At 43.6% G+C, this 17,232-nt stretch overlaps 1 protein-coding gene across 1 annotated transcript in view; it reads right to left on the reverse strand.

Annotated features, from left to right (window-relative positions):
- FGL1 (fibrinogen like 1) overlaps positions 1-17,232 on the reverse strand; it is a 58,981-nt gene that overhangs the window by 27,979 nt on the left and 13,770 nt on the right. Inside the window, exons 2-3 of the mRNA XM_088478804.1 lie at positions 14,231-14,303; positions 8,895-9,075 (exon numbers count right to left, since the gene is read on the reverse strand). Coding sequence (XP_088334930.1) covers positions 8,895-9,075; positions 14,231-14,293 — 244 coding nt within the window. The 5' untranslated portion in view covers positions 14,294-14,303. The remainder of the gene's footprint in view (positions 1-8,894; positions 9,076-14,230; positions 14,304-17,232) is intronic.

Raw genomic sequence — 17,232 nt, forward strand, 5'->3', positions numbered from 1 at the left:
TGCCATCATGAGAGCCTCTGCATTCACCAAGCGCGAGCTCCTGGTATTAACAGAGGTGATGGACAGGCGGATCACCAGCCAGCCTCCCCCCATCACCAATCGTGAAAGCGTTCCGCATATGCGGAGGTACGTGGACGCCTGTATTCCTTCGGCTCACACCGCCAGATTGGCCAGCTGGAGCGCAGGTGGTCCAACCTTCAACGGCGGACGCCCCGCTTGCTGGCATGCTTTCGCATGCAGATAGCGGAAAGTAAGTTTATTTGACTTTGGTTTTCATGTTTATCTTTGTGGCCCTAACTGCGTGTGCATGTTTTCATGTATGGCCTGTTTATTCTTTGTACTCATATCTGCATGTGCATGTTTTCATGTATGGCCTGTTTATTCTTTGTACTCATATATGCATGTGCATGTTTTCATGTATGGCCTGTTTATTCTTTGTACTCATATCTGCATGTGCATGTTTTCTTGTATGGCCTGTTTATTCTTTGTACTCATATCTGCATGTGCATGTTTTCATGTATGGCCTGTTTATTCTTTGTACTCATATCTGCATGTGCATGTTTTCATGTATGGCCTGTTTATTCTTTGTACTCATATCTGCATGTGCATGTTTTCATTTTTTGGGGTTCAACAATTAGCGTTTAACAAGGTGATGTTCTAAACTAACCTCAATTTGTTTTCCATCATTTAGGGGCAGAGCGAAGACTACGGCGTCATCGCCGTCAAAGATGGCGCTCTCGTCCCCTCTCCCCAACCCCCAGCCAAACCTCCTCTCCCCAAAATACCCCAAATTCCCCCTCCTCCCCAGCCTGCCCAGACCCTGTCGCCCATCCCTCTGTGCTACTTCCCCTCCATCCCAATTCCCCCTCTCCTCAAACCACCCCTCTCTTGACCACCCCATCGCCGGAATCGGTCATCACCCCTCCCACCTCCTTGGGAAATTTGGCCACCTCCGAGTAGGACGAGTGAGTTGTTTCGGGGCCAGCCGTCATTCAGAACGGTATGTTTCCCTTTTATCCTTTTTTGTTGTTTAAAATGTGTTGATCTAATCCTTTGTCTGTGCCTTTTCCTTTTTTTGGTTTGCCAAAAGTTTTGTTATATATCTGTTTGTATTTACATTTTACTGCTGATTTCCCCATACACATATCCCACATGGCAAAACAGTCAAACCTGTCTGTCTGGTTATTTTTTTTTTTTTTAATGGTTTTTTGTTTGTCCATTTTTTGGGGCTTCTGGGTTTTGTTAAAAATGTGCTTTTGGTCACACTATTGTCATTTTTTGATAACTCTCTTTTGCTTGTGTTTTTTTGGAGATTCTTAAATTATGGATTCATTGTAGTAAGCCCCACAATTTTCTAACCCACAGAGGACCAGAGGCGTTTGGCGGACCTAGCCGGGTGCGTAAAAGTGATGCGGGGCCACGTGATCGGCCTGCTGGTGGTCCTGGATCGTATGGCAGGGATCCTGCGTCCCTAATTTTTTTATTTTATACGCAAATTAGTTTTCAGAATTAAAAAGTTAAATTTTGAGTTCAGTCTCATTCCTTGTCTCCAAATCTTAGATTGTTTACACTTACATAAGTAGACTCTTGCAGCAAGTATTTGCAACTAATGTCACTAAGATTGTGTGTTGTTGATTTTTAGAAAACAGGCACATGAAACAGCTAACACTAACAATCGGTTTGGCGCATTTTTTTTGTTTTCCTTTTTTCACTTTGAAAATTTTACATGTTCCAATTTTGGGGGAAACCTGCTTAGGCCGAGATTCCAAAGCATACTGATTCTACATAATACCTTTTGGTGTTGGTTTGGACCCAGAAAGCATAGTTAAATAATGTGCAAATTGCGACATTACAGGATTAACCCTTAAGCAAATTTAACGTGTGTGAACCTGGTTACACTTGCTTGTAATGTTCAAGAAAATTTTTGGAATTACAAAAGCAAAAAATGTATTCACCACAAACAAAAAACCAAAGTGTTGGCTCACAAACAATACACACAGTGATAACAAAGGGCCTGATTCAGACCCACTCGCGAGCGGCTGTCCGCTCGCAAGTGGGTCGATGTTATGCACTGAGCATGCGCACGACGGAGGGAGCTCCGTTGTGCGCATGCGCCAGACGCGACGAGCGAAGGAAAGTCCTTCGCTCGTTGTGTCTGATCAAAGGGGGCGTGCTGTCGATGTTGATTGACAGCACGCCCCCTTTGGTGGGCGTGCCGGGGGCGTGCCTCCCTGATGGGGGCGTTCCCACGGGAACGCCTCCCATCAGAAGCCGGCCCACTGACATCACTAGTGATGTCAGTGGGAGTGATTTTGGCTCTGATAGAGCCAAAATCACTCCGGAGCTTGCGGTTGAAAACCTCAACCGCAGGCTCCGGCTCGCAGTTTCGATGGTCGCGATGGTCACGACCATTGCGGCCATCAAAATCCACGCTCGTATAGGCTGTGGGTGGTGACCCACAGCTATACGAGCGTCCAGGAGGACGCTCCATTTTCATGGAGGGCGGCCCTCATTCAGAGCGTGCGCTCTGCTCAGAGCGTACGGCTCTGAATGAGGGCCAAAATGTAAAAACCATCAAACACCATAAGAAAAAATTAAAGATAAATCAAGAACTGGTTGACGAATGAGCATGCCAACATGATTCCACAAATTTTGCGTTTCAATATTGGGTCCAGAATATATATCCAATGTGTCCCCATGAAGGTTTGTTTTGGGTAGCAGGAAGTAGTCATGGTTTCATTCCAAAAGATTATGAAATAAATTAAATTAATTTGATGGTCTCCAAAAATCCTTACCACATTGTGTCAAAGAACTTCTTTTGTGCCAATAATTACCTAAAATATCTGGCCACCACATCATACCCACATACTGACCTCCGACCAACCTCGGGGGGGGGCATCCTCAGGCAAGGCATCCTCTGGCTGCATTGGGACACCACTCCTTATGGCGATGTTGTGAAATATCCCACACAGGACCACAATTTTCGAAACCATATCCGGCAAATACATGAGCTCGCCACCAGAGCGGTGGAGGCATCTGAATCGGCCTTTTAAAAGGCCGATACAGTGCTCCACCACTTGCCCGGTGGCTGTAAGTGCGGAATTAAAATTACTTTGTGGCCCTGGTGTGGGAGCCAAATAAGGAGTGAGCAGCCAGGGCGTGCAAGGGTAGCCACTGTCTCCTGTGAAAAAGAAGTGACAACATCAGGAACACTGTGTATCAAGCTTAACATTGTTATGTACTAAAGGTCTCCACTTACCCAGTGTCACGACCCTGTCTAGTTGTTACCTTTTAGCCTTGAGACTTACCCCTGTCAGCTTCCCCATGGATCTGTGTGTGTAATTTGCCTGGAGGATTTGCTCTGATTATTGCACCTGGTCTCTCCTCTGTCTGTGAGCACTGCTAGCCCTGATTGGAATCACAGGTGTGGTTCTGATTCTCAGAGCTGCAGAGATGAATACTCCCTCTGCATGTTGTGCCTTCCACCACTCAGAATGCTACTACCAGACCACCTGTCCGTATCCACCAATTGCTGCCAGACCCATGATATATATATCCTCTCCTGATAGCATTCTGGGCCTGAACATCTCGTCTTCCCGTGGTGTATGGTTCATGCATTCAAGTCTGTCCCTGAAACCTGCTACAGCAATCCCTGGCGCTGTCCAGAAAACCTGTTTCAGCTGTACCTGGCAATCCAGTAAATCTGCTGGCAGCAACCCCCGGTGCTTCCAGAAAACCTGTTACAGCCAAACCTGGCAATCCAGTAAGCCTGCTGACAGCAACCCCTGGTGCATCCCGAAAACCTGCTACAGTAATACCTGGCATCCAGACGTCCTGTTACAGCAATACCTGGCCTGTGCTCTGCTGCTAGTCTTACTCCTGGTTGGTCCCTGGCACTCTGTAAACCTGCATCGTGTTACCCTGCCTTGCTTCCTGCTGTGGATCAACTCCTGTCCCTGTTACCTACCTATTCCCTCCCTGAACCTAAAATTCCCAAACCTACACATTCCTTCCTGAAACCTGTTATTTCCAATTATCCTGTCCAGCCTGCAAATTCCCAAACCTACCCATTGCTTCCTGAAACCTGTTATTTCCAATTATCCTGTCCAGCCTGCAAATTCCCAAACCTACTCAATCCTTCCTGAAACCTGTTATTTCCAATTATCCTGTCCAGCCTGCACCTGAGTTCTAGCTTTTGTCATAGTAATTCCAGATTACCCTGTTTAGCCCTCGTCTCAGCATTACCTGACTTCCCTTCAGCCATTGTCACATTCCAGTCCTGAGTCAAGTTCCAAGCTCATCAGTTCAGTCCACGATGTTCCAGTCCAGAGTCAAGTTCCAAGCTCTTCAGTTCAGTCCACGTTGCTCCAGTCCAGAGTCAAGTTCCAAGCTCATCAGTTCAATTCAACAAGTCTTCCTGCCGGTCCCTCCAATTCCTGTCATTTATCATCAAAGGCAGTTTTCACTGCTACCCAAGTCTTGTAAATAGAGCTATTTACATTATCTGTGATTCCAGTCATGCCGGTCTCCGTTGAAACCCGATCACCACCTGAGACAGGTAACTCGCAGACACCAATCATGACACCCAGAAGCCACGCATCACCAGCTTGTAGGTTGTCTAATTTTTGCCATATCCCTGATTGCCGGATGACAAATGAGTCATGTGCACTCCCGGGTAATTTTGCATTCAGGGACAGGATCTGGAGGGAGGCATCACATACCACGATTACATTCAGTGAGTGAAAGTGTTTGCGGTTCCTAAAAATGGCCTCCAGCCGTGCTGGAGGCTGAAGTGGTATGTGAGTACCATCCACAACCCCTATGATGTGTGGGAAGCCAGCTATTTGGTAAAAATTGGCCTTAGCCACACTAAGGGCACCCATATCCAAAGGCATTTTAATAAAATGATGAAGGTGCTTGAAAAGGGCCTCCATCACTGCCCTCAGGATCCTGGAAAAGGAGGATTGGGAGATTCCCACAACTATTCCCACCGTGGTTTGAAAGGATCCTGAGGCACAGAAATGTAACACCGCCATAAATTGCGTAAGTGGTGGCATTGCTGTAGGACTGTCAATTTGTCGCTCAAGATCACTCTCTATTAATGAGAGAGTGTCTATGATGATTTGGGGCGGAAGATGGTAGCGTCTTAACACCTCATCATCGGGCATTCCAAAAAGGGTGACACGTGTTCGATATATCTGGGGCCTTGCACGCCTATGATGCCTATGCCTGGGACGAGATTGAGGTTGGTCGGCTTCCGGGAGCATGGCCACAACAATCCGACCAAGATCAACCTGAAATGGCAAGAATTGAATGTAAGGTTTGTTTGCCCCCCCAAAAAAACAAAAATACTTATCTTTACGATACAATCCAATGATGCTTACATGCCGGGGTATTGTCATGATTTACCAAGCCTAAAAAACAAAATACCCGAACAATGAAAAAATTTTGGGTGGCCATTTAGGATTCAAAATTTGGTAAAAGACAAAACATAAAAGAGGATAAACACACATTTCTCCAAAGAGCAAAATGACAGTGCGCAGACTTCCACAATTTGGGACCCAAAAAACAAACAAGATTGCTAACGGTAAATCTCAGCCAATTTAACTACAGAAAAGAAGCAGACAAAAATGCGCTAATTAGTTCGCAATTACAATACAGAAAAGAAGCAGACAAAAATGCGCTAATTAGTTCGCAATTACAATACAGAAAAGAAGCAGACAAAAATGTGCTAATTAGTTCGCAATTACAATACAGAAAAGAAGCAGACAAAAATGCGCTAATTAGTTCACAATTACAATACAGAAAAGAAGCAGACAAAAATGCGCTAATTTGTTCAGACATTTAAGAAACACAAAACCAAAGGTAAAAACTGTAAGGTGAACAAAAGTTGCGAAAAAAATGACATGAACATTTAATAAACAAGTGAAAATCCAAACTTACCAATACAGGATATATAAGTCACCGGACAAAAAGGTCGTTGGGGCAGAACCAAAAGAAACCTACCAAAGGATAATTGTGAAAAAATTAGAGAACAAAATTAAAAAAAAGGAGGATAGCCAAATTGAACAAAAGGAAGACGGCAAAAAACTTACCAAAAAAATACACAACAAATAAAAGAACCACACCAAAAAAAGCGAATGGAAAGATAAACTAAAAGAAAACGCACAGAAAAAAACGGCAAACACCGCCAAATACAATTCCCGCCAACAATCCACTCCGACCAACGTAACCTCCAACAACCAACACCCGCCACCTAGACTCGAGACGGCCAAAGCCATAAATAGTGTTTATTTTCCCGCTCAAATTAAGGAGGGATCATAGGGAACGCACAATCAATGATGCGGCCGAAAAATAAGGACGCATGTATAAATACGTCACGACCAAAAAAAAACGGTCTGGTGTATTTCTTGTTTTGATATAAGAAATGGCTACAGACCAGCCAAACAATGGCCAAGAGGCGGCCGGTAAGTTTTTCAGGCATTTCCAAACAAGGATTATTTTGAAACATAATATAGTGAAAGTTTGCACGCTACAATTTCTCAATTTTTTTGAAAATAGGTGTGGAGGATGACATGGAAGAGGCTGCTGGGCCCAGTATTCCAGGCAAAGCAGGGAAAAAGAAAAGGCAGCCACAATTCACAAGAAAGGAGATGGAGGTTTTGGTTCAGAAGTGTGTGGACATCCTGCCACAGGCAGACAGGAATATGGGTGCAAGCCAGAAGTGGAGAATGTGGGAGGAGATAGCCAGTGCTGTCAATAGGGTGGGTGATTATGTCCGTCTAGCCTGGGATGTCAAACGGCGGTATGTAAAAACTTGACCCCCCTAAAAAAAAAAATTTAAATAATGCAGGAATAATGGCTACTTTTTCACCCACAGATGGCAAGACTTCAAATATCGTCTGAAACAAAAAATGGCGGACAGGGCTAGGCATGCAAGGGGGACAGGTGGGGGTCCCACCCCTGTGTCATTGGAGTTTAATGATTTGGAAGAGCTGGCACAGGGGTGTATGCAGGATGTGGAGGTGTTTGGCGTGTCCAACATGGATACGGACATGCCAGACTTTGCGGCTCCTCATGTTGTCCCAGGTAAATGTTGTGATGTAACCAACTCGGAAATTTTATTGTGACAATATGTAGATTGTAATGTTCCTCTTTTCTCTTTTTTCTCACAGAGACACAGGCGGATGAGTCTGCTCCAGAGGGGAGCCTTGGCCGCAGAATTTCTGCTGGCTCTGCAGGGGAAGAACCAGTACATCCGGCTGAGGACCCTGCAGAAGCCAGTCCTGGGCAATCCCCCTCGCAGGCAGTGGCACTCCTCACAGAACTCAATTTTAAATCGGATTCCCATACGGAGATTCTGCAGAGGATGGACGCCAGTCTGCTACGGGTGGCTGAGGCCCTGGAGCAAAATGCGGCGGCCAACGTGACCATTGGTCAGGCCCTGGCTGAAAATACCAGGGCCAACATCTGAATCGCCAATGCCCTGGAGCAGCTCGTTTGCCAGCACATGGTGGAGCCGACCTCCCTTCCTGCCGGAACATCAGGATCCTCCACCTCTGGCACAACAACAGCCATTCCTCCAAATGTGCCTAGCCCTGTGCCTAGTCCAGAGGCCACAACATCTGCCTCTGGACAGGCCAGCCAGAGGACATCCCGGAGCCGGTCTGGCGCCCACCCTACCCCAGCCAAACGGGGAAAGAAACGATGACAGCACTGGCTACTTTGCCCACACACCTTCTGTGCTTGCCCCATATTCCTTTCTGGCCAAAACTTCCCTCTCCTTTCTTGTGAATTGTTTTTAATATTTTTCTCGTTTTTGTGCAAAAAATATAATTTAATCCAAAAATATGTGTCAAATATTAGTGGGTAACAAGGACCCCAAAAATGTACATGACAATGCACATGATTTGTTTAAAAATGTGTTTGGCAAATAAAACCTACAAATTGTTCTCAACTGTATTGTGACATTAATTGACAATTGTTTTATAGTTAATTCTGGCCCACAAGGGAAAAACGAAATCTGAGTTTGGGACTTTCAAAAAATCAAGGGTTAAAACAAAATGTTACTTTAAAAAACACTTTGGAATAAATGTTAAAAAAAAATACCAATGCAAAAGGTTACAATACACACAAAGATGAATATAATATTGTTACAAAATGCAAAAATACTAACCAAATTGTAAAATACATTACTACCATAAAACGCTAATTGATTGTGTAATCATGAAATTAGCAGCCAAGATTTTCAGCTGCGTACGGTTTTGTGCTATTACAAAGTGGAAAAAAAAAAAAAAAAACAAGCTGGTTTTCAATCCAAAGTTGATTGTTTATCTGACAAGCCGTGATAAATCGATGAAACATCGTGGAGGACCGGGCAAAAGGACAAGGCCATCGCCATTGTGGTCGAGTAATCCAGACCCTAAGCTGTGCGAGCAGTTTGAACGGAAAGAGGATCAGCCAGTGACGTATGAGTTGGTACGAACACATTGGACGTTCGCATGAGCTAATTTATGTATGCCCCAAAAACGCCTCGCCACGCCTGCGTTTTTCCATCTCCACCCCCGTCACCGCCCAAAAACGGCCTGTTCTGTCAATCACATTTGACATGTCACTTCCTGTTCGCAATTTGCCGAACGAGTGAAAAAAAACTCGCAATCTGCCGTACGCACATGCGCAGTGTTACACCGGTGCATGCGCGGTGTCACAACATCGGAACGCAACGAGCGTACTGCTGTTAACGAGCGGCTCTGAATGAGGGCCTAAGTCCCGAATACAAGTTTCCGATACAATCTGTCCCTTTATTTAAAGGATCACCCAACATTTATCCATATTCTTAACGACTGGGGACAATTGCTTTATTACAATTAAATAAAGTAAAAATGAAAGCTGACCTGCGTAGGTTCTTTTCTCTGCAAGATCGATAACTGAAACCTCATCTCCTCGGTCCATGAGCTGAAGCTCCTTTTCTCGTAACAGATTCTCAATTTTTATCTGCTGCAGTTTTGTTTGATGCTCAAGAAGTCTGACTTGGGCCTTCAGCCTCAGCTGTTCTTGTAGACAGGCGTCCAAAGCCTCCAATAACAGGGTAAGTGTTTATGTCTCATGTACTTTCATTCATTAAGTATTACAGTACATTAAAAAAATAAAACATTACATTTACATGCATTTGACCTCAAGATAAACAGAAATTTTAGCCTTTTTACTGTTATCATGAATTCTTATCAATAATGTATTTATCTATTTCTTTGAGCCACCTTAGTATATTAATTGTCCAATTTTTTTTTATGAAGCACTCTGGGCCTGATTCAGAGCTGCTCGTAAGGGGCCGCTCGTTCGCTCTGAGCGATGTTCGCACAACTGCGCATGCGTATGGGTCGTAATGCGCATGCGCAAACCAGTCATTGCGGTCGGAAATCGTGCACTCGCAAAACAGCGAGGGGCTACTAATTTGATTGACAGAATGTACCGTTTGTGGGTGGTAACAGGGGAAGGTGCTTGAAAACGGGGGAGTGGAGATCCGAACGCAGGCGTGCCTAACGGTCAAAAGGGCGTTTAATGGGAGTGCATAATTAGTAAAGGAGCGTCATCGACCACATCACTTGGTTGTCTTTTAGCCTGAACTGCTCGCAGTGATAACGGTAAGAGAAACCTACCACAAACACTGCGAGCAGTTCAGATGCCTTTCAATGTACCCGATTAATCTAATAAATACCGTAGATGACGTGTGATGCGAATGGCAAAAGGGCGTATTTCCAAAATAGTGAGCGCATTTTTCGTTCACTCGCTCAGACATAGAGGCGTCAACAAACCGCAAAGAGCAAGCGCTCAATTTAAATAGCTGGCCCCTTTTTTGGAACGACTGTCCGCAAATAGCGTCCAGCTCTGAATCAGGCCCTCTGTACGTTTATAAATACTTACAGTTTTTGTGTCATCAAAATTATCCAAAATGTCACAAAATAATAAATTACATTATTTTTGTTACCTGTGCATCAGATCCCAGGACTTAAACTGGCCATACACCAGACCAACTTTCCTCCAATCATCCAACTAGTTGGTTGGTTGAAATGAAAATCCAGTAATGCATTGGAACAAATGGCAATCAGCGATTTGCTCCCAAACACCAGAAAACTGATGAAAGCTGTTGTTCAGTTTTTTGCATCAAAATGATTTAACCAATTTGCCTGAACGACATTTTTCATGTTTTCTGGTGTTTGGGAGCAAATTGCTGATTGTCATTTGCTCCCATACATTATCGGATTTTAATTTCAACCAACCAACTAGTTAGATGGTTGGAGGAAAGTTGGTCTGGTGTATAGCCAGCTTTAGTACTCAGGGAGTCAAAAGGCAAGGTATGGAGGGGGAGTTTCTGGCTGTGGGCAGTGCAATTCTTCATTGGACATTGGAAACTACATCCCCCAGAATGCCCTATTAACAAAAGAAGAAATGGCATTTGGGGCCACAAGGGAGAGGTAGACTGACTATCAGGAGAGAGGAGAAGCCTATTACTGGGACTGCACACAAGAGTTGCTCAGGAAACAGAGGCAGCACAGTAAAGGTAAGTGTGTCCTGCATCTGCTAAGAGAGTATGTACAGAGGGCCACAGCAAAGAGGGGAGTTGCTGTTTGCCATCGAGAGACTTGCCAGCCTCAAAGAGAAATGCCAGGTTTTTTATTTAAAGTTAAAGCTACCCGTTTCAGAGAGAGAGAGAGAGAGAGCTGCCATTTTAAAAGATATTGTTAGAGAGAAGGCTGGCAGCAAAGAAGGAGTTACCATTATAAGGGAGGATGGTGCCAGAGTGGACAGTGCTATTCTGAGAGAGACAGCCTTTACAACGGGAGCCTACTATAGTTTGTCCAGGTATCCAGATTTGGTTCCGTGTCAATAGAGAGTGCAGATCTGGTCCAGAGGGAGTCCAGATCCAGTCCATGTGTCTGCAGGGTTTCCTAATCTGTTCCAATTGTACCAGGGTGTCCAGGTACCTGCCTATTCTATAACATTTTCTGTTTGGCCTACTGAGGAAAGCCGTTTGGAGCTCACCAAAGTCAATGAGCCACACTTCAAGTACCAAATGGGTCTCCAGAACTGGTCCATATGTCTTCCTTAAAGGTGGCACACCGCCTGTTCAGTCTATAGGTTGATTAGGTGCTGCACATTGAGGAGAAATGTTGTTTCCAGGCCTATAAATAAATATGCCACGTGGCTTCACCCATTTACCAAGGCATACTTTGGTAAGAGATACAATATCGCAGAGTAAGAGAATGAAGGCACTGTAAATTAACCTGACCCCAGGCTTAAGAATATCACATAATGGGCCTGATTCTGAGCCACACACAGTGCTAATGTTTACTGAGTTGAGTGTTTTGCTACTGCGTGTAGATCCCTAAATACTTGTATGGCACATGCGTTACACTGTACGCACAGAGGCGCAGTTGTGATGGAGACACACAGTGTGTGAAATGTATTGGAAATGTAAGAGCCATTCCCAGGCAATGATTGCGATGTAGATATTTAGGGGCACGGAGATGCATGGGGTGTTGCAGGCATGTTGCAGAATTGGTTGCAAATCGCTTAAAAGCTCACATTAGAGGCCATACTCGGAGATTCTGCACCTAGCATGGGGTTGGTGCAAGTTTCCATGCTGCGACTGATGGTTGCATCTAAATATGCACCAAGCAAGATTTCAAAGTCCCAGCCCTTGCACAGTCAGATGCACACTTGTATATAAGGCGAAGGGCTGATACTGGAAGTAGCATAAAATCACAGATGCGACTATGGCAAAGAGCATGCAACTCATAATCAACCCCGATATTTATTGATAACTTGATATAGGATATATCAGGTATATAAATATGGACAGATTTTTCTTATTTTGCCTATTTAAAATGTGTAATTTTCTTAAAATATGTAATATTGAACTGTATTTTACATTCTGCAGCAACAAGAGTAGAATAAGTTATTTTTCAACTAAACTATTACTTAATATTACATAAAATAAATTAATAGTATAGCGGGGATGTAGCGATCATCCCGGGGGTTGGGATGCCGGCGGACATAATAGGCTCCAAAATCCCGACAGCAGTCGGAATCTCGGCTCCAGAATTCCGACCGCTGACATCCAGACGTTAAGTATTAGGGTTATGTTTATGGTTAGGGGTTAGGCACTAGGGGGAGGGTTAGGGTTAGGCTGCGGGGGGAGGGGGTTAGGGCTAGGCTGCGGGAGGGTAGGGTTAGAGATAGGCTGCAGGAAATGTGGGTTAGGGCTAGGGGGAAAGTTAATGGTTAGGGTTAGGATACTTACTTAATTGTGACTTTCGGGATTCCGCTGTCGGTATTCTGACCACCAGCATCCCGTACCCAACCCATATAGAGCAGACTTGGTAAATCTGTGGCTCTCTCCAACTGTTGTGGAACTACAAATCCAGCATGCCCTGCCAGCTTTTGGTTGCGTCTAGGGGCAGTCGGTCTACTCTTGGCCAAAGTAGAGATATACAGTACAGTGAAATAGAATAAAATCAACATCTGGTGAATGTTTTCTTGTGGAGTCTCACGTGGATAGTTACCGGTTATGATTGAAAACAGACTACACAAAAAATACTTATAATAAGCTATACAAAACCAATGACTGCAAGCAATACATAGCAGCTGTGTTCATGATACAAAGGTCAGCATTCAAATCCATAGACAGATCTGGTGCATGGATTCACTTTGTCATCAATAGCATTTTATTTATTAATGTAAAATACTCTTCAACCAGATATGGAGTGATTACAGGTACACCAATACTCTACAACCAGATATGGAGTGATTACAGGTACCCCAATACTCTACAACCAGGTATGGAGTGATTACAGGTACCCCAATACTCTACAACCAGTTATGAAGTGATTACAGGTACTGCAATACTCTACAACCAGTTATGAAGTGATTACAGGTACTGCAATACTCTACAACCAGGTATGAAGTGATTACAGGTACTCCAATACTCTACAACCAGATATGAAGTGATTACAGGTACCCCAATACTCTACAACCAGATATGAAGTGATTACAGGTACCCCAATACTCTACAACCAGATATGGAGTGATTACAGGTACCCCAATACTCTACAACCAGATATGAAGTGATTACAGGTACCCGATACTCTACAACCAGGTATGGAGTGATTACAGGTACCCCAATACTCTACAACCAGGTATGAAGTAATTACAGGTACCCCAATACTCTACAACCAGATATGAAGTGATTACAGGTACCCGATACTCTACAACCAGGTATGGAGTGATTACAGGTACCCCAATACTCTACAACCAGGTATGAAGTAATTACAGGTACCTCAGTACTCTACAACCAGGTATGGAGTGATTACAAGCACCCAATACTCTAGAACCAGGTATGAAGTGATTACAGGTACCGCAATACTCTACAACCAGGTATGGAGTGATTACAGGTACCCCCAATACTCTACAACCAGGTATGGAGTGATTACAGGTACCCCAATACTCTACAACCAGGTATGGAGTGATTACAGGTACAATTTCAAGAAATAATGTGCTAAGAAAGTAGAGAATTACTTCTGAAACTATATTTTGTGCACCATCAATGTAATTGGTACTGTAGATAGAGATGAGTGAAATTCTGACAAAATGTTACACAGTGTAATAGGCCATATCTCAGAGGTGCAAAATTCCAGAGACACAATGAGCCATTATTATCTTATAGGTACCATGGTCCATGATAAAAACAATTTAGGGCTTTATCAAATACACTCACCACCTAATACTAACATGAACATTCCTAGAAGACAGAACATTATGGTTCTGAATGTTTAAGCTACCAAATGATTCAAATTGGTGAAAATTTACCATCAGTTTCAATTCTCAGGGTGATGAATACAATGTTACACCTCTTTACTTCCTGTGGATAATAGCAGTCACCGAGTAGTTCTGTGAGCATGCAAAAGCACATATGTATGTATGTATGTATAACATAACAGATATCTGAGATGACTTCTAATATATATATAGGTAATAATTTACGGTAGTTGGTACATTATTCCATAAGCTGGACAAGTATTTCTAATGAACACTGAAACAATTACATCAGAACCCACAGTTTATATAGATGTCAGGTATAAGAGTTCATACATCTAATAACATCACTGTGTAATATCAGTGTATAATTTAACAGGAACTGTACTTCCACATTAAAAATGACATAGTGACTTACCATTGTAGGCAGACTAAAAAGTGCCATGATGAAAACAATATAAGATGAACAGGATTTATCCATTGTGAGAAATCTAGAAAAAAATAACAGTGCCTTTCAATATACATTTTAGTGTAAAATAAACGGTATGTAGTCAGGATCCCAACGGGCAGGATGTTGACGGTCACAATACTGACAGTGGCATTCCGATAGTCACAATCCCATCAGATTCCGGCGGTAAGTATTAGGGTAAGGTTTAGGGTTAAACACAAGGCGAGGGTTCAGTGTAGGCTGCTGAAGAGGATTGTTAGGGTTAGGCTGCGGACGGGAGGGCTATGGTTAGACTGCGGGAGGGTTGGGTTAGGGCTGAGACGCGGGAGGGATGTTTTAGGGTAAGGATTAAGATTCTGGCTTAAATACTTAACAAAATCCGTCAGGATTTTGACTGTCGGGATGCCGCTGTCGGTAATCTGACCATCAGATCCCGTACTCAACCCAATAAGACTGGTACTGATAATATCCATCAGCGTACAATACAACAGCGTTTCTATTAATTAATTATCATTTTGTTTTAGTAGTGCATGCCGAGTATTCAGTGCATCCGGAAAGTATTCACAGCGCTTCACTTTTTCCACATTTTGTTATGTTACAGCCTTATTCCAAAATGGAATAAATTAATTTTTGTCCTCAAAATTGTACACACAATACCCCATAATGACAATGTGTAAAAAAATGTTTTGAGATTTTTGCAAATTTAATAAAAAAGAAAACCTAAGAAATCACATGTACATAAGTATTCACAGCCTTTGCTCAATACTTTGTTGATGCACCTTTGGCAGCAATTACATCCTCAAGTCTACTTGAATATGATGCCACAAGCTTGGAACACCTATCTTTGGGCAGTTTCGCCCATTCCTTTTTGCAGCACCTCTCATGCTCCATCAGGTTGGATGGGAAGCGTTGGTGCACAGCCATAGTCAGGTCTCTCCAGAGATGTTCAATCGGATTCAAGTCTGGGCTCTGGCTGGGTCACTCAAGGACATTCACAGAGTTGTCCTGAAGCCACTCCTTTGATATCTTGGCTGTGTGCTTAGGCTCGAGTTTTCTGCTCAAAGATGAACCGTCGCCTCAGTCTGAGGTCAAGAGCTCTCTGGAGCAGGTTTTCATCCAGGATGTCTCTGTAAATTGCTGCATTCATCTTTCCCTCTATCCTGACTAGTCTCCCAGTTCCTGCCGCTGAAAAACATCCCCACAGCATGATGCTGCCACCACCATGCTTCACTGTAGGGATGGTATTGTACTGGTGATGAGCGGTGCTCTGACAGAGTGACCATTGGATAACCATTGGTTATCTCCAAACATAACGCCTGGCATTGACGCCAAAGAGTTCAATCTTTGTCTTACATGGTCTGAGAGTCCTTCAGGTGCATTTTGGCAAACTCCAGACGGGCTGCCATGTGCTTTTTACTAAGGAGTGGCTTCCGTCTGGCCACTCTACCATACAGGCCTGATTGGTGGATTGCTGCAGAGATGGTTGTCCTTCTGGAAGGTTCTCCTCTCTCCATAGAGGAATGTTGTAGCTCTGAGAGAGTGACCATTGGGTTCTTGGTCACCTCCCTGACTAGGGCCATTCTCCCCCGATTGCTCAGTTCAGACGGCCAGCCAACTCTAGGAAGAGTCCAGATGGTTCCGAACTTCTTTCATTTACGGATGATGGAGGCCACTGTGCTCATTGAGACCTTCAAAGCAGCAGATATTTTTCTGTACCCTTCCCCAGATTTGTGCCTCGAGACAATCCTGTCTCGGAGGTCTACAGACAAGTCCATGGATTTCATGCTTGATTTGTGCTCTTACATGCACTGTCAAGTGTTAGACCTTATATAGACAGGTGTATGCCTTTCAAAATCATGTCCAAACAACTGAATTTACCACAGGTAGACTCCAATTAAGCTGTAGGAACATCTCAAGGATGATCAGTGGAAACAGGATGCACCTGAGCTCAATTTTGAGCTTCATGGCTGTGAATACTTATGTACATGTGATTTCATAGATTTTTTTAAATGAAATTTGCAAAAATCTCAAAAAAACTTTTTACATGTTGTCATTATGGGGTATTGTGTGTAGAATTTTGAGGACAAAAATTAAATTATTCCATTTTGGAGTAAGGCTGTAACATAACAAAATGTGGGAAAAGTGAAGCGCTGTGAATACTTACTGGATGCACTGTAACTCTTTTTAAAATAAATTATTTGCAATTGCCTGCACAATCCGGACCGTAACAGGACACAAATGTGCCCTGTGCAGGCCCACTCCCAGAGCTCATGACATCATGATGTCGCTCAAAGGGATTGGTGGCTGAGGACACCTGGTCGACTGCACAGACCGCAGTGTGCCCGTTTGCAGCATGAGTACTGCCGCAGCAATCCTAGCTGCAGGGTGTCGTTCCAGGCACCCTACTAGCCGGGCACAAGGGTCGCAGTGTGGCGATGGTGCTGGCCACACAGCCCTTGTGCTCTGTGCGGTAGCACCAGTCGCACGCCCTTAATTACGGCCATGCATACAACATATTCAATCAGCTTCCCCTACACTCTGAAGTGGATGTAGGAGAGATGTATCAAACCTTCGAAAGAGATAAAGTAAAGAAGTTGCCTGTAGCAACCAATCAGCTTGTAGCTATCATTTATCTTGCACAGTCTATAAAATGGCAGTAAGAACGAAGCTGATTGGTTGTTATGTGCAACTTCTCCAATGTTTGATGCATCTCCCCCTCTGTGAGCTGGGGTGCACTTGATTTACTCAATGTGAACAGCTCTCTAGAACATACAGTGCTTTATAGACAAAATAGTTAGTTTTCAGCGCAAAATATTTTTAAACAAAAGCAGTAAATAAAAAAAAAACGTAATGTATATCTATTGTTATATGTATTATTGGTTATGTAGAGAGGATCATATGGATATTAGGTAGGGATTGCGATTTGAAATTGTGTCTATAGCATTTTACTGTAGAGAAGCTATAGGGGCGCC

The sequence above is a fragment of the Taudactylus pleione genome, unplaced genomic scaffold, assembly GCF_031769625.1.
Source record: "Taudactylus pleione unplaced genomic scaffold, aTauple2 ptg000218l, whole genome shotgun sequence".
Classification (NCBI taxonomy): Eukaryota; Metazoa; Chordata; class Amphibia; order Anura; family Myobatrachidae; genus Taudactylus; species Taudactylus pleione.